Source organism: Molossus molossus, unplaced genomic scaffold, assembly GCF_014108415.1.
Source record: "Molossus molossus isolate mMolMol1 unplaced genomic scaffold, mMolMol1.p scaffold_m16_p_1, whole genome shotgun sequence".
NCBI lineage: Eukaryota > Metazoa > Chordata > Mammalia > Chiroptera > Molossidae > Molossus > Molossus molossus.
The window spans coordinates 106,083,034-106,108,335 of record NW_023425344.1 but is presented as its reverse complement, the minus strand read 5'-3'; the positions used below and the strand labels follow the sequence as shown (position 1 = coordinate 106,108,335).

General features: G+C 41.8%; 1 protein-coding gene across 1 annotated transcript in view; it reads right to left on the bottom strand.

The window, feature by feature from the left end:
* PIP4K2A (phosphatidylinositol-5-phosphate 4-kinase type 2 alpha) overlaps positions 1-25,302 on the bottom strand; it is a 160,263-nt gene that overhangs the window by 18,033 nt on the left and 116,928 nt on the right. Inside the window, 2 exon segments of the mRNA XM_036246572.1 lie at positions 13,830-13,868; positions 19,550-19,696. Of these exon segments, the coding sequence (XP_036102465.1) occupies positions 13,830-13,868; positions 19,550-19,696 (186 nt within the window).

Below are 25,302 nucleotides of genomic sequence, written 5' to 3'. Positions count from 1 at the left end.
AGCGCATAAAGGTACAGATGGATAATAGGAGCCTCGCAGGGAAGGGAAGAGCCATGCACGTGCTTTCATGGCGAGTCACAGAGTCTTGAGGAAGTGAAAACGAAGTGCCATTCTCCACAAAAACCAGACAGGGGCTTGGTAGGCTAATCCTGTAAATTTGTCATTAATAATTTTAAAATAAAGTAATAAATGTAACAGAAAACCCTGAATTTAAAGACAGCACAGTAATGTTAAATGTTTGACTCAATCATACTGAATCCTTAGTTCTTCTTCCATTAGAACTATAAACAGTGACGTTTCACTGTGAAAAAAATGCAGGGATCTGAAGTTGAACAAGCTCCTTCAGGGGGCATTGAGCCCTGCCTAAAACATAATATTGGAAGGGCCTTACAGGAAGGGGTTGAATCCAGATTCACGCACAAAAACTGAGATGGAGAATGACTGTGACTCTCCAAGAATTCAACTTGGGCATTTCTATGTTTGGGGTAGGAGTGGGGAATGGGAGGGGGTGTTAAAATTAAGATATCTACCTTACCTCTACACTCATCTTATATGTGTGAAAAAAGAAGGGGGGAGAGACTGCTATGTGTGAGTGAGAGAGAGAAACCTGAAGGCAGGATGACAGACCGAAAACAAGGCAGATGACAGCTGAGATCCATGTGTAATGGCAGGCGCGTGCATGAAGATGAACACACGGCAGAATTACGTCCTGTGACAGGCACAGTAAAACTCTGGACGCCCTGTGCCATATCACAAAGCTAACCTGTGCATTTCACAGGCACAAGGGACGCATTTAGTTGGATCAACTTTCAAAAGGGCAACTAGATTGGCTAAAAGACTTAAAGGCTTATATTACTGACAGGCTCAAGAGGCAAAGGCAAGTCCTTAGGGCAACTGCTAGAGGAATCTAACGCTGGTCTAAAAACACCCACCCCAAAGTGTCTATGGGATGGCAGAGTGCCTAGGACCACCAGGGTTTTGGAGACCTAAACCCTGAGGTTCCAATCCTAGTTCTATCCCTGACTTGCCAGGAAACAGGACCGGGTTTCTGGACCTCTCCAAGCTGCTGCCTTTATGTGTAGAATGGGGAAGGCACCACCACCACCATCACCACCACCAGCTTTAGGTCACGTGCTAACGAGCCATCAGTTTATTTAAGTGCTTGATCTCATTTACTCTCTGCAACCATGTTGACTATTATTCTTAAGCTCACTGTACCAGACAAGGACACCGAGCTTAGGCAGACTACACAATTTAGCAAGGTCTCACAGCCTAGAAGGTAAGCCTGCTAAGCCAGTTCTCATGGCTAAGGTGGCGTTGTTGTGAAAACTCAAAAAAATCTGTGACAAATGTAAACAGTGAGTGGCATCACCGTCATCATCACCCCTGTAAGCGCTTAAGACACTGTATGGATTTAAAACTGGTATTGCCCTGGCTGGTGTGGCTCAGTTGGTTGGAGCATCATTCCTTACACCAAAAGGTTTTGGGTTCGATCTCTGGTCAAGGCAGCTGTAGGAGGCAACTGCGCAATGTTTCTCTCCCACATCAATGTTTCGCTCTCTAAAATCAATACTACTACTAATACTACTAAAATCCAAAACAACAACAAAAACTGGTATTAAAGATTGAGAGTGGATACAACATATTCCTTTTAAAAAAAGAACTTTAAACCAGCTGTTCTTTTCTATGAAGAACTAGATAATAAAGATAAAAGAAAACCTTATTGCTTACCTTTTTAAAAAATTTCAAGCTCTCTGATAGTGAGCAACATTTATATAAAAAACACACCATTCTTTTGAAAAGAGATGAACACTACTATGCTATGAGTGAATGAACCGAAACCCCTCGGCGTCACACTGCCCACCAACGTGGCAAAGGGGACGTCTGCAGAGGGGCCCAGAAATCACTGGGCAGCAATGGCTTCTACCCTTTGCTTTGCAACACTGGATTATTTGCACTGAGGAGAGTTTTGAAAGCCTCTAAGTCCCTGGGTCTGATTCTTTAATGGGTGTCTTTCATACTCTTCCTAGTTCAATGCAGAACCAGCCAGAGGGTGGAAGAAACCACCAGAGCTAAAGACATAAGGTCAGAACCCTTCTTAGCCGTGGACTCGGAGGCAGGCATCCAGCCAGCAGTCAGCAATCTTTCTAAAGTGGTAACAGGTTAAGCCTCTATTTATTCACTGAGTTAAGTTCTCCTGCCAGTTCCATGTAGATCGGGAGCCTCCAAGTGTGACAGGGGACTTGCAGCACCACACACGGCGCTTGCCAAGGACGAGGCGTGGGCAGGACCTGCTGTGCCACCCTCTGCAGGCTGCCCCGCCCTGGGGGCCAACTACTGCCTGGGGGTCTCCGGGAGCTGCTCCCAGGCCCTGGCTGGCCCAGTGAGGCTGCGTGGTTCAGCACTGCCCAAATTTAATGAGGCAAAGTCACTTTTCCTTTTGCATGAGGTCATCTAATGGGGTGGGGCGGGCCCCAAATGGCATTCACCTCTACCAACGTAACGTGAAAATGCACAAACACAACTAAAAGCATAAGCAGAGAGGCACCACTGCTCCTGCACCTTAGCTATCCTGCTTCCACCGTCTGGATACAATTAGCAGGTGAATATCCCTCACACTTTCCCGCTGGGTGATGCCACCCCCCTGGTCAGCTCAGCACGGTCCAGGTTTCTACTTAGGACACAGACTGAAGCCTGAGGTTCTGAGCGCAGACTGGATCCAGCCACCTGGGTTATATCTCAGCTCTTCCAGTTATTAGCTGTGTGACTTTTGGCAAGTTACTTAACCTCCCGGTTGCCTCATCTTTAATTGGGGATTAGCAATCGGCACTGGTGTGAGGATGACACAATTTTATATATGTAAAAAGCTTAGGGTAGTGCTTTCCACATGGAGGGTTATCCTCGCTATTTGCTGGTCATGGTCTCGAGGATGGCTTGTAGCATCCAGAGTAAAGCTCATCAGTGCTAAATCCAGAGCAAGATTTTAAAAAAATGTTGGCATATGGAACATTTTTATACTAGTTGTGATACACTGAACCAACTGTTTCATGTGCCCAAACCCCAGTTTCCTTATCTCTATATGGGGAGTTAATAATGCCTACCTAACAGGGCTAGTGTATGACCTAAATGAAAATCACCATGCAGCGCTTGGCAATAAGAACTCGCTCTGTATTATTAGTTTGTGTCTTAGTTACACATAAGCCATGTTAACCATGATGAATATTGTTACAGTAGTGTGTTTCTTACTAGTGAAGGATACAGACTTGCCCTTCTTTTATCCTTCCTAATTTTTTAAAGAAATAAACTCTTTATACTTGGCATACCAGTAATCTAGACCGTGTTTAAATTTTTGTTTTCAGGTTTTATTGTTAATCACAAATGTCTCACATAGATTTTCTACACACTGCCTTTACATTTGGAAGACACTTTCTTTACTTGCTGCACACAAATCTAGCATACACAGGTGCAAGGCTATTATTTCATCTCCCTGCACCAGACATGGGACACAAACAGGACACTGAGTGCATTAAAGTGGCTTTGGCCAGAGGTTCTTTCCCCTGCCTTGTCCTCCAGCTCCATATCTTGCTCTCCAAACCTCAGCTGTGAATTGTCCTGGCTAGAAAAACCTCTGTGGTCCACTGCAAAAGCTATCCTGAGTCAGAAAACCTCATTGAAAATGACCTTATTGAAACCCTAGTGAGAATAAAATGTTGCTTTATTATAATAAAAAGTGGGCAAATTAAATTCTTAGAGTAATAAAGTATTTAAATTTGTATTTAATTACATGGAATAAAATTTAGTAATTTTAAATATATGGCCAAAGACAGAAACTTGCTGACTCTTGTCTTACCTTAATTTTCTGTGGGTTAGCTTCCCTCAGGGAGTACATCATAAGAGTGAGTAATTTAGTGAATGCTGTTTTGCTGACTTAAAGCAAAAATTCACTAAATGAAATCTTGTAGCCAGAAAACATTAACCAAAATACTGCAGAGTAATAAACTCATTGGGAATATTTAAGTTGCTGTGAGGTGTAAAAAGAAAATTGTTTCATTATAACGTGTTTCTCCCTTTTTTTGTAACTACATTATCGGGTGAAATGTTTTTGGTGTCTTTTAAAGCGCAGTATTATAGCCTGTCCCTCAGCAAGTCTTTATTCTTCACTAGTAAGAAGCACACTGCATAACAACATCGGTCATGGTCAAAATGGCTGATGGGTCACTAAGACACAAATGAACATAGACCTGAGAATCAAAATACACACACAACTGCATCAGAGCCTGAAGGTACCCAACACCTGAAGATAATATTTTAAATATATAAGTGCTTCTGAATATAAAGAATTACTTCTTACTCCCTGGAGCTCAGTAAAAGATCTAAATGATCTTAAAAAGCAGATTTGGCCAAGGTTTGAGATAAAAAAGGAAAAATTATGCAGAACCAACAGCTATAGGGTTTAGAGCTGTCATAATCAGGAATGAACATTTTGTGGCCAGATCCACAGACAGGGACCCGGGAGTGAGGGTGGTGGCCGGAGAGCAGCTCGGGGCTCGGGGAGGGCGGAGGGGCCGGAGCTCCGCTCTTCCCCACAGAACGGCGGGAAGGAGCCAGCGCAAGACTTTAGTTTCTCTTCTAATGTAAAAATATGAAGCACTTTTAATATAAACTTTAAAACTCCGAATTACTGAAAATGTTGCAGATTCTCTGAAAACAAAACCAACGTTTATTAAAAGGATGTACATGTTATATCTGTTTCAAATGGAAGTTAACCTGTTTGTTTACTTATTGCATTTGGTTCTGTGAGCTGATGTACGATTGCTGTCATATCAAGAAGTTTAGAGATACTGGATGCCTAAAGGTTGGCAAAGCCAGAAATCATACAGAAATTTTATTTTACTGAGACTTAGAAAAATCTATCTTTTAGATGACTCAGACTTTGTAAAAAAATAAATAAATAAATCACAAATATTTGAAACTGGCATTCACAATCAAAAACATAACTTTAAATACACAGAATCCAAACTAAAATGATACTGGATGTTTTTTTCCCTTTATTGATTTTAGACAGAGAGAAAGTGAAAGGGAGAGAAAGACAGAAACATCGATGAGAGAGAACATCAACTGGCCTCCTCCTGCATGCCCCCCACTGGGGATCGGGCCCACAACCTGGGCATGAGCCCTGACCAGAATCGAACCCGTGACCTCTTGGTGCATGGGTCGACGCTCAACCACTGAGCCACACTGGCCAGACTGGATTTTTATCATTGTACACTTATGTTACATTATACAAAAAATAGTCTATTGTATTTTTAATTGCCATTAACTATAGGAAAGAAAATACATGAGCCAAAATCTACAGAATACAGAATCAGGTTTTTTTTTAGCATGGATGGAAACCTTAGCAGGAAGGTGAAATGTACTCCTGTCACACTTGAGTGTTTAATGCAAACAGGATTTCGGTACCAGAAGGTTTCGATGCAAAGGATAACACACAGAACAGTACTCTATGATTAAAGGACTTGTATTTCAGAAAGAAATGAGTTTTTGTTCGATGTGCTCATTTGGCAACCTGTTTAAAAGACGTCTAATTGTAAGCCTTGACGGCAAAGACTGCTGCCTGGTGTCTCTTTGATGGGCTGTATTGTGACACCCAGAGCTGAATACACAACATAAAAAATATGTACTAATTATTGTCTCATGTTAGGAACTGCTTATGTTCCCAATTTACTTGTTGCTACAAGCTCACTTAAATGAAAATAAACATACAAAAAAAGACTAAACCCCTTTCACCAAGCTTGCCAAAAAACTTTCATAAAAGTCAGCCTGTGTGGCTGAAAATATACTCCAGAAATATTTTTGTAAGGGAGAGAATTTTAAGTAATCCTGACATTGGAGCTAGGATAAAGATAACTTGATTTAATATATGTGGTATCAATTTTGGGGTAATAAGAGATGTTAGAGATTTATAATAAAATCAGTTCTGCTTCTCAAAAACATTCAAGCCACAAATTTGATACATGAAAAGGCAAATTAGTGAATATGGGTAAAGTTCCTACAGAAACAGTAAAGATAACAGGTGTTTTCTCACAAAAGTATATATAACAACCTCCTTTAACAATGGAAGCAGAATGCCTATCCAAGTTCATGGCTTGGGAAATGATCCAACAGTTCATTGACAGCTTATAATTTCCACAAGGAGAATGTACACATTTGTGACCAGCATTTGACTGTGAGTTCTTATTTTGAATCTGTTTATGTGTAACTACAGAAAAAGAATATACCTCGACATACTTGTGAAACAGTGCTACAATTAAGAAGCACTATCATAATGGGTAAACCCTATCATAATTTTGCAGTTTGGAACTGTTAAATCAGGCAGAACACAGCTGCTGGTTATTTATTTTCCCTAACATTTTAAAAGTGATATTTATTCCTCTTCTACTGTTGTCATGCTTTTCAGAACACAATGGCTCTTTAAGTGGTGATGCCAAAGGCGGCAGTTTGGTTTTCCTCCACAGGCTGTGATAAAACAGGCAAGCTGCATATCAAACTTACAAAATAGGTCATATCAAGAATTTTAGAGATACTGAGTGCCTAAAGGTTGGCAAAGCCAGAAATCATACAGAAATCGTGTTATAGTCTGATTAAAAGATTTTGTTGCATGGATATCGATGACGATAATCCAAAAAATGTCAAAGTCTGAAAACTTAAGAAGTTTGCTAAGTCCTATAGTTTCTGGTTTAACACGAACCTAGTGAACATCACAATTTTATTATTTTAACAATTATACAGCTGCAGCAGCTTGGCTTAAATTCAGGCCACATACTAAATTTGGGAAGTCTTTCTACTCCAAGTGTTTCTGGAACCAACTGGATAAAAGTTGTCAGCTTAAAAAAATTCTCATATCCAACAGCACTGCTCTGTATGTGCTTGGGATACCCTAAGTTGAGTTCATTCAAGTGAAAAAAATAATAATCTAAGGCAATTGAGATTTATAAACCACCACAAGCCAGACCAGCTTGAGAAGTTTAACACTGTCACCAGGGAGATAGATGCTCCTGAGTCACTGCATGGGGTCTTTCTTCCTCATATACCACTCTTACTTAGTAGCTGGGAAAAATTCCAAATGAACTGCACCTTAAAAACTCCCAGAATAGCCCCCAAGGTTTACATCACAGGGTTCTGAAGGCTTGCTCAGACATCTGCTGACACAAAATGATGGTTCAGAGCATTTTTTCCATTTAAAAGCAATCGCCTTAACCTGTACCTATTAACAGACAGGATTTTAGTGACTGCCAAGTTTAGGATTTCTCCAAGTCAAGCCTGCAGCTGAAGTGCACCTCTGGAGGAGGGGAAAGCTTCATTTGAAACAAGAGATTCTTATCAACACTAAAGCATGAGAACCAATGCTACAATCAAATCCTTTAATTTTACCAATGAGGACAAAGTCTAATGATTCATCCCCAAACCCCAAGCTTCCATTAATGGCAGAGCAGGGGCTGGGACTCAGTGTCCCTAACGCTATGTTCAGTTCCCTTCTCCTAAAGCCCCTTTTTATAAAACCTCTCTGGGCCACAAAGGAGATGTTACCGGTGCTGCTTCCAATATAACAGTATGAGAAACAGGCCCTGCTTCTGCTCTGAAGGGAAACTCTCCCCTGCACGTGGGTGTTTGCACAGGTGTTCTGAGCACTGGCCGGCAAACAGAAATGATTCCCTTCCCCTTTGGAAGAAAAGAAATTCTATAGAAGGTTGCAGCATCAGCTGATTTAGGGCCTAAAAACCTCGACAATCTCCCTTGAACTGTCATGCACGAAGAGTGGAAAAGGAAGCACTTTTTAAAAAAAAATTTTTTTATCCTCATCTGAGGACATTTTTACATTTATCTTCAGATACAGCGAGAGGGAGAGAAGGGGGAAGAGAGAGATAGAAACATCGATGTGAGAGAGGTACATCGACTGGTCGCCACCCACACAACCCCAACCGGGGTCGGGGACAAACTGCAACCGAGGTACGTGCCCTTAGCGGGAACCGAACTTGGGACTCTCTGGTCTGCGGGCCGACGCTCTAACCGCTGAGCCAAACGGGCCAGGGTAAGGAAGCACTTTTTAACTGACAGCCAAAGAAAAACTCCCAGAAGGACACGCTCTGTGCGTTCCTGTCCCAAGCTCCGCGCCTGCCACCTTGGTCACCTTCCCTCTGACTGCAACCTGAAGGACCAGGTGCGGGTAGTCATTAATTATAACGTGTTACAATTTAAAGATCACAAAAGAAATGCTGAAAACTGCTTTTTTCTATGTGAAGGTATTATTAACGATTAATTCCCCTGAACCGTCAGTCAGTAATAGGTAAAATGTCAGAGATGGTGACAGCCACTTAATTGCTGGTGCAATCACAATGCCTAAGAATCGACGAGGTGGCTTGTTGTAGCCCATTATCAAAGTGTCAACAATGATTATTGCCAATATAGTCATACAAATGCCAACTGCAGGGCAGCTGTTTTCTTTCGAATGGATTCCAGGGAGAAGGTTATATGTTAAAAGGAATCTTCTTATCGGGACCCTCTGCCTCCATTACACAGGCTTTACTTTACCAGTAAAATTGGATGTGAGTTTTGAGAAGAACTGTGCAGAACGCTGAACAAAATACATATTGGTGTAAATCTCTCTCTCTCTCTCTCTCTCGAGCATGGGCTTTTTAAAGAGTCAGGTCAAATCCCTTAGAAATCAAGTGAGTCCAGTTATGTTTTCTTTTACTTCCCTGGAGTCCCCGCTGAGAAGCCGGCTCCCTGGGAGCATGCTAAGACTGTCATTTGGTCAAAAGCGGTCGGCTCGGCTATAATTACTAATTTGATGTCACACTGGACTTGCAGCAGCTGTGAAAAGATCGACCACCAGCGAGGTTCGCTTTTCTCTCCCTCATTTAGAGGAGACGGACCTGCTGGAGCCGTGGATGGAAGATGCCCTTCCATTAAAAAGGAAGGAATTAAAGAAAAAAACAAGTCATAGCAGCTGTCAGTATTTGAAAATGATTAAAAAATAAAAAAATAAAAGCGCTGTTCTGTTTTTTAAAATTCAAGACATCTGTACATGCATGTTCTGATACTTGTTGCCATGAAAGTGACCCCATTTTTGTTGGAGTACATGGAAGTTACCTTAGTTCCTTCAGCTTCAGCTTCATTATTATGCTAATGAAAATCACACTAATTATATGTCAAGCTAAAATCAAAGGGATGGGACTTGTCTACACCAATATCACTAAATATTTGAAATGAGAGTTTTAAAACTTGTCATCAACAAGTAAAAAGTATAGGAAATTAGAACAGTTATAATAACTCAAATGAAAGAAAAACAAAGAACTCAGATTATGAATTAAGCCATGTTGATGGAGATTCTCCATGAAAATTGTTCTTTGCACCAGGACAATCATTTTGTAGAGAATGTTACATTATGAGAGCAATAGAAATGATATATTTTTTTATTTTTTAAATTAGTTTTATTGATTTTTTAGAGAGAGAGGAAGGGAAAGGGAGAGATAGAAACATTGATGAGAGAGAAAAGCATTGATCGGCTGCCTCCTGCATGCCCCTACTGGAAATTGAGCCCACAGCCCAGGGATGTGCTCTCAGTCCATGGTCAATCCACTGAGCAACACTGGCCGGCCGGAAATAATATTCTTGCAAATCATTGGTTTCATGTATAAAAGGCAAACATGTAGAAAACAAATATTTTCAGCCTACTCCAAATATTTCTAACCATAAGTAACAGTACTAAACATTTAAAGTTTTATTTGTAAAGACAAAGAATAGCATGTTTTCTGGACAAGTCAAAAATATTAACTGATCATGGAGAGAAAAACCTAAAAATTGGCATAAAAAAGGAATGCCCCCCCCCCCAAATATTTTAGAACTTGAAAACCCAGTGTTTTTATGTGTTGGGTTTCATGAATGCATTTCATTTATTTTTGTGTGTTACAGTTTAGACAATGCTACCTCATTGCGGCCAGATTATAAACAAACTGCCATATCCAATAGGCATCATGTCCTGTTGCAGGCATACTCTCCTTCATCAATTACTGATTCTAATTACTTTTACATTCCATATCTTCAAGAGATGATCTCTCACCCCTTCCCAGGGAGCACTGACACTCTAGGACAGGCGCGTGGCCTTTGACCCCTCTCCGTTGGGAAGAAGAGCTTTTCATGAACCCCAACCCAGAAAGTAAAGCACAATAAATTCTTCCTCGGGGCAACTGTGTAGACGATTTTAATGTGTACACAGTGTAAGATAGAGTGACATGTGATGCATTTTCAAAAATGCTTACATTCCACAAATTAGGGAAATATGAATGGGTTGTTTTGCCAACATAGTTTAAACCCAGTTTATGTCACTACTTTTTAAGTCAAGACTCAGAATGAACTGCTTCAGTACCATATTTAACTCCAACATAGTTAGCATAGTAAATGCTTCCTTTTTCATGAAATTCGTATATATGTTTGATACCATGTCCTTTAAAAAAGGAGAGAACAGAACTCCCGGACATTTAAAGTAGCACATTTAGCAGAGTGGTTAGAAAGGTGGACTCTGGGCTGGAACCCTGGCTCTGTCACCTTGTAGCTGTGGGACCTTGGCAAGTCACTGCCTCTGGTAAGTAACTTCATTTGCTCAAAGGAAGTAATAATAGCACCTACCTCATAAGGTGATTGTTAAGGATTACATAACCAAATTCATATAAAATTTAAATGTCTGGCATATAGTATGTACTCAACAGATGTCAGTTATTATTATTTACCTTTATAATTCCAACACATTGAAATTAACATTAAAACGATAAACCCCAGATTAAGGCAAAGTGTCTCCTCCACCACTGATTGTGTGGTGCACGCATGGGAACTCTATTTTCTGGTCTCAACTCCGTCACCAGTGAGGGGGAACCGGACTCTGATCTCTCAAGTTCCCTCCCATCTCTGACTTTCCAAGCCCATCTCCAAAAGCGGTGTTTTGAGGAATAATTGGCACTTATTCCAAAGAGGATAAAATCATGCTAGCATAATCCTTAGAAAAGGGTTTCTGTTAAAGAACTCCTATATTCTCATGTTTTTCGCAGAAACCTACACCAATAAAGGGCTAGACATTTTTGGTGAGGTGGGTAGTGGAAGGAAATGCAGGTAACCGAAAGTTCTGCTTCTGATGAAGTATTACAGCTACAAGGATGTCAAATACTTGTGGCTTTCCTCCACATGTCCTGGCTTTGTAACTGAGACCTCAGCAGCAACCATTCCATTAGCTGTAACTGTCTTTCTCGGCACTGGGGATTGTCAAAGCAGACCAAGTCCTTGGTGATGAATCCTGAAGATGTCAAAACGAACAGAGAGAAAAAAAAGGCTGCTGGCAGTAGTCTCAAGGGACTTGGGAATAAAGTGAAAACAGAGCAACCAACATGGAATGATGGATGTCATCATATCCACAGTTCTTACTCAGGGGCTGGCTTCGTGTTATAATGCTGAGAAGTCTGGGTAGTTCTTTAAATAGTCCAGCTATTTGCTTCCAGGAGAAAATCCCAATAGTACGAAACATCTGAGTTTCTCATAGACCAAAAACTCAAATACCTACTTGAGTTTGACACCTGGAAGAAATGTTTAGTCATAGCAACATGGAAATCAACGGTCCACTGTTTCTGTTTCTTTGGCCAAAGCTGGTGCCTTCAGGGTGATTTATTTGGAGGTTGGAAATGTAAAAATATATTCAGTAGTGCACAGTAAAAATACAAATGGTCAAAGAAGGGCCTATCACTTCATTTTCTCTTCTCTCTTCTTAACCCACTGCTATCTGGCTCTGGTCCACCCACCCATTCATTGTTACTGACAAGGCTGCCAGTAATTTCCCTGTTGACAAGTCCAATGGATAACAGATTACTCAGTCCTCATCCTACCTGACCTTGCATAAGCATCCAATCCTAGGAAAGTTCTCGCCCTCTGATTTCTGGGACAAGATGAAAAGTGCAAATGTCATGAGTAGGGGCATTATTCACTGAGGCACTTCTCATAATGCGCAGCAAAATGCTTACTCATAATAGATGCTCAATAAACATTCAGAAAAAATGATCTACACTTTCCTGGCTCATCTCCTATCTCTTTGGTGGATCCTGTGCAGGACTCTCTTTCTTTACCCATAAACCTTAAGTGAGCTGGTTCCAGACACGCCTCTCGTCCTGCTCCATACTCTCATCCTGAGTGATCTCAGCCTTCCCCTGAGGTTTCCCATGCCATTTCTTCCAGTTGAAACTCCCTCCGCAGCCTCTCGTGCCTATTGGACATCTCTGTTCTGATGCCACATGGCACCACAAACTATCCTTCCACTCTGCTTCCTCTCCCAGAGAGTGAAGTCAACACCTACACAACTACCCACACCAGAAACTTGGCCGTCACCCTTCACCCCGCCCTTCCTCCACACACACTCCCTGGAACCATTCACCTCCCACGTTCAATCTCTGGTTCCGTGGATTCTTCTTCCGAAGTTTCTCTGGGATCCTCCTATTCCAATGTCCCAGCTCAGGTCAATATCGCATATGGGTTATTTCAACAGCCTCTCCACTGGTCCAGTGTACTGGCCACACCTCACCCTCCAGTGAAGCACCATGTGCACCCCCTCTGTGCTCATGCTGCTCGTTCTTGCCTCTTCTACTGGCTAATTCCTACGTATCCTTCAAGTTCCCACACATCACCTCTTCTGGGAAGCCTCTCCTTGGCTCCCCCAAGCTGGAGCCAGGCGCTCGGTGCTTCCTATCGAGGTACTTCTCACATGACACTGTTATTTCCTAGCAATGTCTGCATCTCGTGCGAGCGGTGTCTATGTGGTTCATTATTTTAGCCCCTGAAGCTGGGAGAGTAACCACAAAGACATTTACGTACACTTCTGAATGAATTCACAGATTTCCAGAACTATAAAATTCAAACCCAAACTGAATGACATCATTCTGAAAGAACTTAATTTCAAAAACAAAAACAAAAACCTGAGCCCCAGATTTCAGATGGTTTAGCCAGAGACCATGCTCGAGGCGCCTTTCCCATGAGCAACGTCAGTTTTGGTTTACATGCAGAAGGCACTTCTCAAATTCTTTTTGTTTTTGGTACGTGCCCCTAGCTGGAACTGAACTTGGGACTCTCTGGTCCACAGGCTGATGCGCCAACTGCTGAGCCAAACCGGCCAGGGCAACTTCCCAAAGTGGTTGAAGTTGAATCTGTCTATATTCTTGCATAAACTAAATGTAGTTCCAATATTTCCTACTGTCCAGTGACTCAGGAACACATACAAAGGCAGTCTCCTCCCTAATTCTTTAAGTAAAAAATACTCTAATTGTACCTTAACGTTTCACAGTTGGAAAAGAGTGTAAAGCTCACACAAGCCAACATTGCACAGGTGAGGAAACTGGGGCTCACAGAGGCAAAGACACTTGCTCAGGTCACACCTGGCTACTTATAGTTCAAGTGCAGGGTTAGGACCCTGCCGCTGAGCTGTACCTGCTGGTCTTGATCATAAGTTACTGCACAGGTGCCTGCATTTTCACGACCACATTGCACGTGAACCGTTTCTTCCAACCACACTTAATCTAACTACCTCATTATTCAACCAGGAGGTAGGTATGGGACAGCTGAACTGAGGAAGAGTTGTGAAGTGAGACACTCCAGTTCAACAGTGTGCTTCTCTCTGGTGCAGAGAAGGGGAGATGGGGAGAATCACAGTGGCGGAAGTCAGGAAGAAAGAATGAAGTAAGAGGTGCTGCTTGACCCGCCTGCCTGCAGGACTGTGGTGAGAACTATGTCAGGGAACTTACCTTTTCTTTGTCACTAGCTTCTCTAGCCACTGTAGAGCCCTGAAACACAAAGAAATAATAAAAACTTGCATGTTAGAGGCACTAGATTTCATGTTTAAAATATGCAAACGTTCCAGGACAGAGTATCCACTTTGGAGCCTCGTCCTGGATGAGCTCTGTCCCCTCCCTGATCACTCCCTCGGCCAGTACGCTGCTCCCTCTGTGGGTACTCCTGTCTGCTCCCCTCCTTCCCTTTCCCTCTTGTATCACCTGTGCTGTCTTTTCCCTGCTTCTTGTCCTCCTGCTGGAAGTCAGAAAATCTCACGATCACTGGAATGGTAACTTACTAAACACTGGATCAAAACCACACTCTCTTTTTTGCATCAATTGCCAGAAATGGTTGGTGTTAGAATCTTCAAAGGTGAAGCGGGCCATCAGCTGGGAAGCTGGGACATTAAATGCCTCTTGTCCCACATTATATCTTCCAGATTCAGGCATGTCCTTGCCCTCTGACAGCCTCATTCCCGTTTTTGTTTTTAAATATGTTTTTATTGATTTTTTAGAGAGAGAGGAAGGGCGAGATAGAAACATCAACGTGAGAGAGAAAAACATCTTTCGGTCGCCTCCTGCACGCCTCCTGCTGGGGATCGGGCTCACAACCTGGGCATGTGCCCTGGCCAGGCATCAAACCAGGACCTCTTGGTCTATGGGAGGATGCTCAATCCACTGAGCCATGCCGGCTGGGCTCACTCCCGTTTCACTGTTACTGATGAGCACGCTCTCTTCAGTTACTATGAGTAAGACCCCTGTGGTACTTTCTGTCCCCCTTCACTTTGGAGACCCCTTCACACACACATTTATTTGCTCCTCTTCTGGGCCAGAGACCTACAAGAGCACGAAGCCATAAAGAAGACGAACACAGTTCTTGATCTCAGCAGTTTCCCCTCCACTGCACTGGTTTTCAAAACTCTGCCTCAGGGCTCTGGGGTTGCCCCAGATGACTTCAGTCCATCTCAGATGCTCACAGGGGGGCTTTGAGGTAAAGTTCCAGCAGAAAAATTTTCCTTTGTTTGTGGAAGATTTTAAAGCAAAAGAAGAGTTGGGAAACAAACGGCCAGTGAATTCCTAACTATGTCAGCATAACTATGTATGCTTTGTGCTCCCCGGTGACCACTGCGGTGTCTCACACAGTAATGCCCGGCGTTCGCCAAATAAATGGCTGGAGAAGGATCACAGACCAATTCACTCTCTCCCTCCCCTTCCAGCACTGGACACCCAAACTACAAGAGGGCCAGGGGAGCAATCCCTTTACCTGACTACCTCTTACACAGACACGTGTTGCCCTGGAATACTTGCATTAGCCAATCATTAACAGAACTTACATGTGACTGGGAAAAAATTTAAGTAGCTTCTAGATTGGCTATTCTTTAAAATATCAAAAACCCAGCAGGTATGGCTCAGCAGTTGAGCATCGACTCATGCACCAAGAGATCTCTGGTTCGATTCCAGGTCAGGGCACATGCTCAAGTTGTGCGCCAAATCCCCAATGGGGGGCATGCAGGAGGCGGCCAATCAATGTTCTCTCTCATTGATGTTTCTCTCTCTCTCTCCCCCTCTCCCTTCCTTTCTCTCTAAACTCAATAAAGAAAAAGAAATTAAAAATAAATAAATTAATTAAATAAAATACCAAAGATTTTATTCCATGATCATCTTTCATTTATGTATCTTAGTGATTAGGATGTGTGTGACCTGCAATTCACAGATGCGGAGACTCCTTGTATCGGGGAAGGGAGCTGAGACCAGGCTGGAGTCTCCCCCAGCGTCAATCTCCTTCCCATTGGTGCTCAGCATTTCCAGGCCTGGTGGATCTGAGAGACCCTGCTGCCAGCCCAGGAAAAATGCTCAAAGTTTCCTGGAGCTATGTCAGAGGGGCACAAAGCTGACCCACCCAATGAAGGTGGACAATGTGAGTGTTCATGAAGGAAAACCCATGGCCCTGTTCCACATCACAGTGCATACCCTCTGCACAGCTGACCCCAGAACCACCACCTGCAACGGTCTGTATTCATCCCTTCAGGGATTCCCGGAAACGGGCCACAAATATCTTCCTCTGTGCCCTGATTTCTATCTGACAAAGAATGTTCCCAAAAGAAAAAGGGGGACATCTGTAGTACTTGAACACTGCCTATGCCCTGGGCAGAGGAAAAATGATTCATTCATTCCTTTTTGTATCTTTAACCAAGTTTTTGGTCAATGTTTTTTTTCTTCTCTCTCTCTCTCTCTCTCTTTCTTTTTCTTCCTACAATATAACCCTGTTTAGGATTCTCAGTGAAGCTTCACCTCTATTGTAATGCAGACCATTAGCCTGGAAAAAACGCATCCAAATTTAAATTAATTCAGAATAAGAAACTAAAACAAAAATAGAAATGCAAGGTTAATAAGTTAAGGCCAAGCGTTTGAGCCATGTAATGATGCTAGGTTCCATCACAATGGGAAGTACTGGCAAGAATATAATTTATTTATTCTACAAGCTAAAAAGAAAGATGAAATGATAAAATCCAAGGCAAATTAAAATTACAATATCCAGTCTACAAGTATAATTTACAACAAGATATATTTACTAGATACACTATCTTAGGCATTTCAGGGGGATAAAAACGTAAGGACAAAAAATTTGCCTTTAAGGCACTTAGTAATAGAATGGATGAGACAAACACAATTCATTGAGCAACTCCAGATGCTCTGAATTATGCTGAACATGACATGTACATATCCCATTTAATCCACACAACGACCCAGCAAAGGTAGGTAAAATTATCCCCAATTCACAGATGAAAAAACTGAGACTTATAAAGGTTTAATGACTTGTACACAGTTGACAAGGGATACAACCAGGACATGTGGCTTCAGAGGTCACTCTGGCTTCTCACATGGGGGACGCAGACCAGTGAACAGAGTTCTGTGATACTCAACATGGCCGTTATGACAGAGACGGTGTCCAAGAGCCTTGCACCCCGGGGCTGGAGTTCCCACCAGGGGCAATTGCAATGAACGAAGTGGTTACGACCTGAAGACAGGACAGACTGAGGCTGTATTTGGAAAGACTGCAAAGTTGCCTGGAACTCCAGAGGGCAGGAGAGAAACCCAGACCATTTCCCTTAGATCAGCACTTCTCCAAGTGTGTGGTTTAAGACCTCAGGGATCTGAAATGTCAAAACTATCTTTATCATAATACTGAGATGTTATTTGCTTTGCTCGCTGTCTTGATATTTGCGTGACTATTACAAAAACAGTGATGGGTAAAATCAATGGCACAAACCCAGCAGTGGTACCAAATGGTACTGGGAGAGTCTGTCACAAGACAGCTGTATCTTTACATCTGCATCTAAGTACACAAAGTCCTTGAGGAAGCAATGAAATCTGTTTTTATTAAATCCTGACCATGGATTATACATTTCCCCATTTGTTTGGGAAGTCTGCATAAAGCATGCCTGTTTATGAAAAAGCAATGGCTTAAGGACAGTCATTTTTGTGATGGTTTGAGTTATGAGCTGAACGCGCCAATTTATTCATGAAAGAACTTTTTTTTTTTTTTGAAAGAACAACTGAAAATCTTATTTATTCCTATCTGGGCACTTGTCAGATATTTGCTCAAAGGTAATTGAAGCTGCTCGGGTGGGCCAGGCTCTGTGAGGGGGGCCATGTGCCGATGCTTCACAAAAACAACTAATAGGACTTGCGCCCAGTGGTAAAATTTGAGCTTTTAAGTAAAACTTATAAATCTAAAAAACTTGTTTTGGGGAAAAAAAGAATAAACATCTGTAACAAAAATAAATAAATATATTTTTTAAAAAAAACAACAAAACTTGTATCCACCTCCCTGAGCTTGCCAGCACCTCAATACTTAGCCTTTTCTGATAAGACTGGTGGTATTATTATGTAACTTCTTGATATTGTGTAATGAAATGTGTCAACATTTGGAAAAGCACTCAGTGAAGCCATCCATTCCAAACAACCAAAGCATGATGTAGTCAGACCAATGGTTTTTAATGAAAAGAGAACAAAAGTTCACTGATGTGACTGCATATTCCACACTCCACATAAGCTTTGAGAAATTATCATATGTCATGTTTTGGATATCAAAAAAAACAATATCCAGCCCTGGCCAGTTTGGCTCAGCGGTTAGAGCGTCGGCCTGCGGTCTGGAGAGACCCGGGTTCGGTTCCCGCTAAAGGCACGTACTTCGGTTGCAGTTTGTCCCCGGCCCTGGTTGGTCGTGCGGGTGGCAGCCACTCGATGTGTCCCTTCACGTCGATGTTTCTCTCTCTCTCTCCCTTCCTCTCTCTCCCTCCCACTCTATCTGTACAAAAAATGGAAAAATATCCTCGGGTGAGGATAAAAAAAAAACAAAAACACAATATCCACAAATTTCTGAAAAAGTTATTAAAATACACCCTTCCCCTTTTCCAACTACATATGTGTGTGAAGTCTGACTTTCTTCACACATTTCAATCAAATAACAATAGACTGACAACAGAATCAGATAAGGCACTGCAACCATCTAATATTTAATGTAAGTCAGACATTAAAGAGATTTGCAAAAATGTAAAACAATGCCACTTGTCTCTATAATTTCTTTTTTATTTGGAAGATAGTTATTTTTCTTAAAATATGCTAACATGCAACTGTTTTAATATTTTAAATAAATTGAGTATTTAAAATTTCTCATATTAATTTCTAACATTGCAAATATCAGTAGACATGACCTGCATAAGCTAAAGTTTTTTGGGATCCTCTTAAGGGTGAAGGAGTCTAAGTTAAAAATTGTAAGATTCACTGATGAAGACCCAAGCTTGGCAAACTTTTTCTGACAAGGGTCAGAGGGTAAATGTTCTAGGCTTTGTGGTCCAAAACAATCTCTGTGATAACTACTCAACTCTGCCATTAGAGCGCACAGGCAACCACACACAATACAGAAACAATGGCATGGCGATATTCCAGTAAAACTTTATTTACAAGAATGACCAAGTTGGATTTGACATGCAGGAAGGTCATAGTTTGCCAAATCTTAACTTGGACATTCTGCCTTTAAGTGATCCCAGAAGTCAGATCACCTTATTCCACTCAAAATTCCCGGTGGTCTGCCACTCAGTGTCTCAGATAGCCTGTCTCATGGCCTGTTCCCTCTGCCAGAGATGTTTTCCCTCAGCCCACTCCCTCACCTCCCCAGATCTGATCCACATCAGCTTCTCAGTGAAACCTTCCCTGACACCTCATTTAAAACTGCATCGATTCCCCATCCTTCCCTGTCTTTACTTCTATCCACTTACCACTTCCTAATATACGCTATGATTTACTGACTACTTTCCCTTGTTGTCTGTCTTTACCCACCAGAAGTCATCTGCTTGAGTGAAGGTTTGTTTTGTTTTGTTTATCACACTACTCCTGGCATCTAAAAACAGTGCCTGGTATGTAGTTGGTGTTCAATAAACATTTGTTGAATAAACTAGACATGCTATCGCGAATGTGTACATGCACCTGCTGGGAAATCCAGTGAGCGATCCTTGGCTCACATGAAGGAGCGCACTGGTGGTGGCTCTGAGCTCTGAGCACCTCCTGAGCGTTAGGCATGATCTCTGACAACATTAACAATGCGGATGAGTGTTTAGCATGATGAATACATTTACAACGTGGATGAGTAAGCTTAACTACTTAAGAAAAATGAGTAAGATCAATCTCACCTTTAAGTCGTATTTCCTATATACAGATAAACGGTGGCTGAACACATTCCTTGTAACAATCACATATATTTCGACTCCGTCAACATTAAGCCGGTACATGCCCAAGAACTGGGGAAGAAGGGTAATCCCGTGACATTCCACTATATACTGCACAGGAGAGAAAGAAAAAGGAAACAAAATTATCCAGTCAAAAGATGCTCTTTCAGATGTAAAATATAACTCTTCTGCCTATGGTGTTTACACAAAGAGACCCCCTCCTATCATGAAGGTCCTATTTATAGAAAGTAACCATATATACTGCTTAATACAGGGAGATATATATATATATATATATATATATTCAACTATATTCTATATATATATATATATATATATATATATATTCAACTTTATATTCAAAGAGAGATTTTTTTCCTAATATCCCAAACTAATTTGTAAAGTCAAAACTTGGATAACAACAGAATGGTCCGTTCTGGAATTCCTTTAAAGTAAAATTACACTCTACTGAGGGCCTTCATCTTCCTTCCCAAAAGCCTCAATAATGACTTTACAAGGTTAAGACAGAGTCACTCGGCCACAAAGATCAGCTCTTTTAATAGTGTTGAAGTCAAGATTAAAGAGGAAAGTGTGAAGAGAGCCCAGTGTTACAAACTGGGCAGGCTGGGCTCTAGTTCTAGTTTTTGTTTCTCAGGAGACTACTGTCTGGAGCTAAACTGCCCACGTGAAGGGTGGGCCCCGCTACATGGAGCCTGTGTCCTGCTCTGCAGACAGACGGAGCTTCTCTGGACCCATGCTGGATTTCATCAAGTCTGCTGGACAGAATCCCAGCTTTGACACCATTTCCAATTAGAGTTGCAAAAACAGAACACGAGTTTGGAAGTCTTTAATGATCATGCCCTACAACACCACAGAATGAAGACACTTCCCCTTGGAAGCCAAACTTGACCAAATGGGTCCCAGTGTACTTGCCAAAGAAAAAGGAGGTTTTCCTTTCTTTAAAATGAGGGGGGAATAAGATTTCAAAAGAATTCTTCTATGTCTACGACACATGTGAAATCTCTAGGGTAAGGAACAATGTGATTGTTATGATTCCAAAACTGTGAAAATTGTATACATTAAGCATATTTACAGAGAGATGTCTGGAGGAATGGTCACCAAATGACAATGGTGGAATCTGGGGTATTTTTGATTTTTTCCTTTTTTATAAAAAATCACATTGCTTGCCCTGGCTGGTTTGGCTCAGTAGTTAGAGCACTGGCTCATGCACCAAAGGGTTGTGGGTTTGACTCTGATCAAGGGCCCGTACCTGAGTTGCAGATTCAATCCCCGGCCCCAGTCAGGGTCATGTGGGAGGCAACCAACTGATGTGTCTCTCTCACATCAATGTTTCTCTCTCTCCATCTTTCCCTTCCACTCTCTCTAAAAATCAATGGAAAAATATCCTCGAGTAAGGATTAAAAAAAAAAAAATTGCATTGCTTGAATTTATTTTCAATGGCCACGTTATAAAAATAAGAATTAGAGTCATACTTTCTAGTGGTAAACCCTATCAATCATCAACTCTTATAATATTAACCATCTTAAGAGTTTTTTTAAGCCTTAGATGTTACCACTAAAGAAAAGATGAACAGCATTGGTATGAAACAGATTTTTTGCCACCTAGAGTTTGTCACATTTTAAAGATGCTCCTGTCTTTTTTTTTTACTTTTCAATCTTTCTAACCATAATTGAGCTACATATTTTAAAAAATTTTCTTTTTCTTTTATTGAATTTTTTTTTGGTGACACTGGTTAACAAAATTGTACAGGTTTCAGGTGCACAATTCCACAACACAACATCTGTACACTGCACTGTGTGTTCACCACCCCAAGTCAGGTCTCCTTCCATCACCATTTATCCCCCCTTTCCCCCCCCCCACTCCTCCGCCCAGCAATCCCCACACTGTTGTCTGTGTCCATGAGTTCTTCCTCTCTTATTTTCTTGAGCTACATATTTTAATTTGATACATTTTCTGAATAGAGTTTCACCTCAAGTTGTTCTTAATTTGAAGTCAGATCAGTGGAACAATTTCTACTTCTCTCCTTTAAAAAGAAAAAATAAATTAACCTGAGTTTTGCTAATATGAAATAGGTGGCAAAGAGCTCCTGGATTAAAGAGAAAATGTCTCCAATCTGCTCTGAAGAACTAAAAGGGGTTGCTGTCCCTCGCCTCTGGAGACAGATGGTTGGATGGGCCTCAGAAACGGGGAGTCCACACTGCACAGCACAGGAAGGAACAGGTTGTGAGCCGGAGGGTGGTGTGTGTCCTGGTGCCTTCGTTTATCAGCTGTGGGGTCTTGGGCAAGTTACTAAATCTCTCATCATTTGTTTCATTTTCTGAGGAGCGGGCACCATAATTTTACTTCAAGGTCATTGTGAGGATTACAGATAACAGTATGTCAGAATACTTCACACCATGCCTGTGGTCTCTACTATACTCTTCCTCCTTCTGCAGATGACAATGATAATAACTATTATTTTCATTCAAAACTCTGATGAGAAACTTTAGTGTTATATCTATCTGCTCCAAACCAACTCACAGCCATGTGCCGGGTCTACTCTGAGGGAGACCCAACACAGATGTTTTGGGGGAACAGCTGGAGACACCAGACTCAGTGTGGCCACTTAACCCTGCTTAGTGCTTGTCTGCTCAGACTATCTCATCATGGTCTATCTTTCTATCTTATAAACGTCCTGCCAGCAGAAAGTGTCTCTTTGATGAGAATCTCTGCAGACTCAGAGTGCCATGGGACACAGTGGACATGCACTATTATCCATGGTGACATGTTAAGGAGACCTCTGAATGCTATACGGAAACCATCGACAAGCTTTTTGTTTTCTTTTTCAAGGAAAAATATACATATAGATTACATTCTACAACTCCTCTAGCTTTAAGATTAGATAAATTACTACATTCAAAAAACCAGATCAACAGTTAGAGCAGCCGCCCGCAAACAGAAGGGTCTTGGGTTCGATTCCTGGTCAAGGGCATGACCCTGGCTTGTAGGTTTGATCCCTGGCCCCAGGGCCGTGCAGGGGGCAACCAATTGATGTGTCTCTCTCACACTGACGTTTCTCTCTCTCTCCTCCCTACCTCCCTTTTACTTTATCTGAAAATCAATGGAAAAATATTCTCAAGTGAGGATTAACAACAACAAAAAAACACAAATTTGATCTCCTGTATCAGCAAATGTCTACGTGTACTCTTTCTCAAAGATAAGGCTCTCTACGAGACTTTGATGACCACCTTGAAAAAATAGATTGAATACACCTGTAACTCCCGAGTATCTAAATATGTACAAAACCACAGACCACATCAAAGCCATCATGCTAGATTCCAGTAGTGCTACGCTGCAGTTGGTGCCCAACATTTAGAAAACATTTACAGGTCAAAATTTGGCAGAAAATTCTACCCAGTAACTGAATTTCTGGGTGGGGGTACTGGGAAAAGTGTACTGTTTCACTTCAGTGAGGCGCATTTCACCGGGTCTATGAACACCAGGGCTGGGGGACCACTGTACACCATGTCCCCTGCATGTGGTTGTCGGCACAGAGAGGCCTGAATGTTAATCCTCTTGTTTGCTTCACCAGCTAACCCAGGAAATGCTGTGCACAAACTCTAACCCCATTGGGCAAATCTATACGAATTCCTATACATGCAATCTTCTAGAAGTAATCCCACAACCAATAAGTGTAAATTCATGGCCACAGCTTCAGGGGGACCCACGGCATGACTCCGCCACATCATGCTGTGAAAGCCCTCGTGGTCCAGCTCCACATCCATGAGCTGCGTGAATCAGTCAACCTCTCCATGTCTCCGTATTTGGAGAAGAGGGGTAGTAACAGTCCATGGCTCCTAGGGTTTTCGTAAAGAATAAGAAAATAAGACTAGGGGACCACCAATGACTCAAGCAGGAGCAAGATGAAACCAAGACCCAGGGGTGAGGGGTGGAAGAGGAAGAAAGGAAGGGGTGAGCGAAAAAGACCTCCAAGAGCACCTGATGTGTTCCTAATATGCTCTCTGAGAAATGGATTCTATTTTATTTTATTTTTACTAAAAAATTTTTTTTTTCTTTATTGATTTTTAGAGAGAGAGGAAAGGAGAGGGATAGAGAGAGAGAACATCAACTGGCCGCCTCCTGCATGCCCCCCACTGGGGATCGGGCCCACAACCTGGGCATGTGTCCTGACTGGGAATCAAACCGGCAACCTCTTGGTGCATGGGTCAACGCTCAACCACTGAGTCACACCGGCCGGGCACGGATTCTATTTTAAATGCATAATGTAAACTCCTGACTTCAAGGACTCTCATAAAACAAAAACTTTCCAAAAACAAATAATGTTGCATAGCATGTATCTGTTTATAAAGTGAGGTGATCTTTTTGTAAATATTTAAAAATCAGTAAATAATTATATTTCTTATTCTTGTTGCTTTTTGGATCAGAACTCTGAACACTTTCCCTTCAAGAAGTTAAGCACTGTTAACAAATTAACTAAATAACTTGCTTCAAAAATAATTTTTGTGGTATTGGGAGCACTACAATATCATGCCTTTTAAAAATAATCAATTATTTGGCACGAGCATCTTCTTTTTTTAATAGTTACAAATATCCTCAGCATCTATTAATTTCTTTTTAACATTCTTGATTCTATCACAAGACGATGTAAGGAATCTTGGCTTTCTCCCTTCTACATGCTTCATTTCCAGACTGAAAGAATGGAGAACTAACCATCTAATCCTGAGGGGCACACTTTAAGAAAGTAACAATATTTCTCTCACTTTCAACCACTGCCTTGATGTGGCTACAAGGCAGCCCTTCCGCGGGCAAGGGACATGATTAACATGAGTGGAGTCTGCTATGTGCTGTATTCATGTCTGTTTACAGATTCGACAGGTGCAGGGCTCCAGTGTAGCCTGCCAGACTCCTTACCAGAAGTCAGAGGAGTCTGAGGTCCCAGGGAACAGGGCTCAAGTGGACCAAACTCCACACTGGTCATCCGTGTGCAGCTCAGAAACTGAGCACACATCAGGATAGAGAGATGGTTCATTTGTGAGGGCACAGACAGAGTGTGGACAATCCTGAAGAGTGTTCCTCTCAGTGACCCCTCAAACATGGCATTTTCCTGAGGCGTTCCTATCTGTGGCACAATGAGGCCGTTACATCCCCCTTTGGGCTCTCTAGGTGACCTGCGGCCACACTCTCCTCTCGCCGCGAACAGAGCTGCTCTGTCTGGTACCTGGGCGGTGGCTTTCAGATGCTTATTTCATCTGAATGGCACTGAATATTTACTCCCAAATTTTTAAAAAATGAACTTGATAATCATCAATCCTTATGCTTACTATATGGAGTTAAATCAATCACAATTATTCTTGGGGTCAGTGTCCATATTCCCAGTGTTCAACTCGCTGCATCACCTATGATTGCATTTTAAAATACTGTTTTCATTACTTTTGGCTTTTGCATTTTTGTAGCTGGACACCTCCTGTCACCTGTTATTTATCAGTTAATGGCTTCTGTTTGTTTTAAAGTACTCTCAATGCTGGCAGTGTCCTGTTGTCTGTAACCTGGGTTCCAACACTAACAATTTTACTTCTGTCTTTTTAAAAATCTATGTGTGAATGATTCCATGGTGTCATCAAGAAATGCAAATTTAATCTCTTCATCAGTCTTCCTTAGTACTCTTTCCTGTAAAACCATGGGCTTGTTAGAACTGT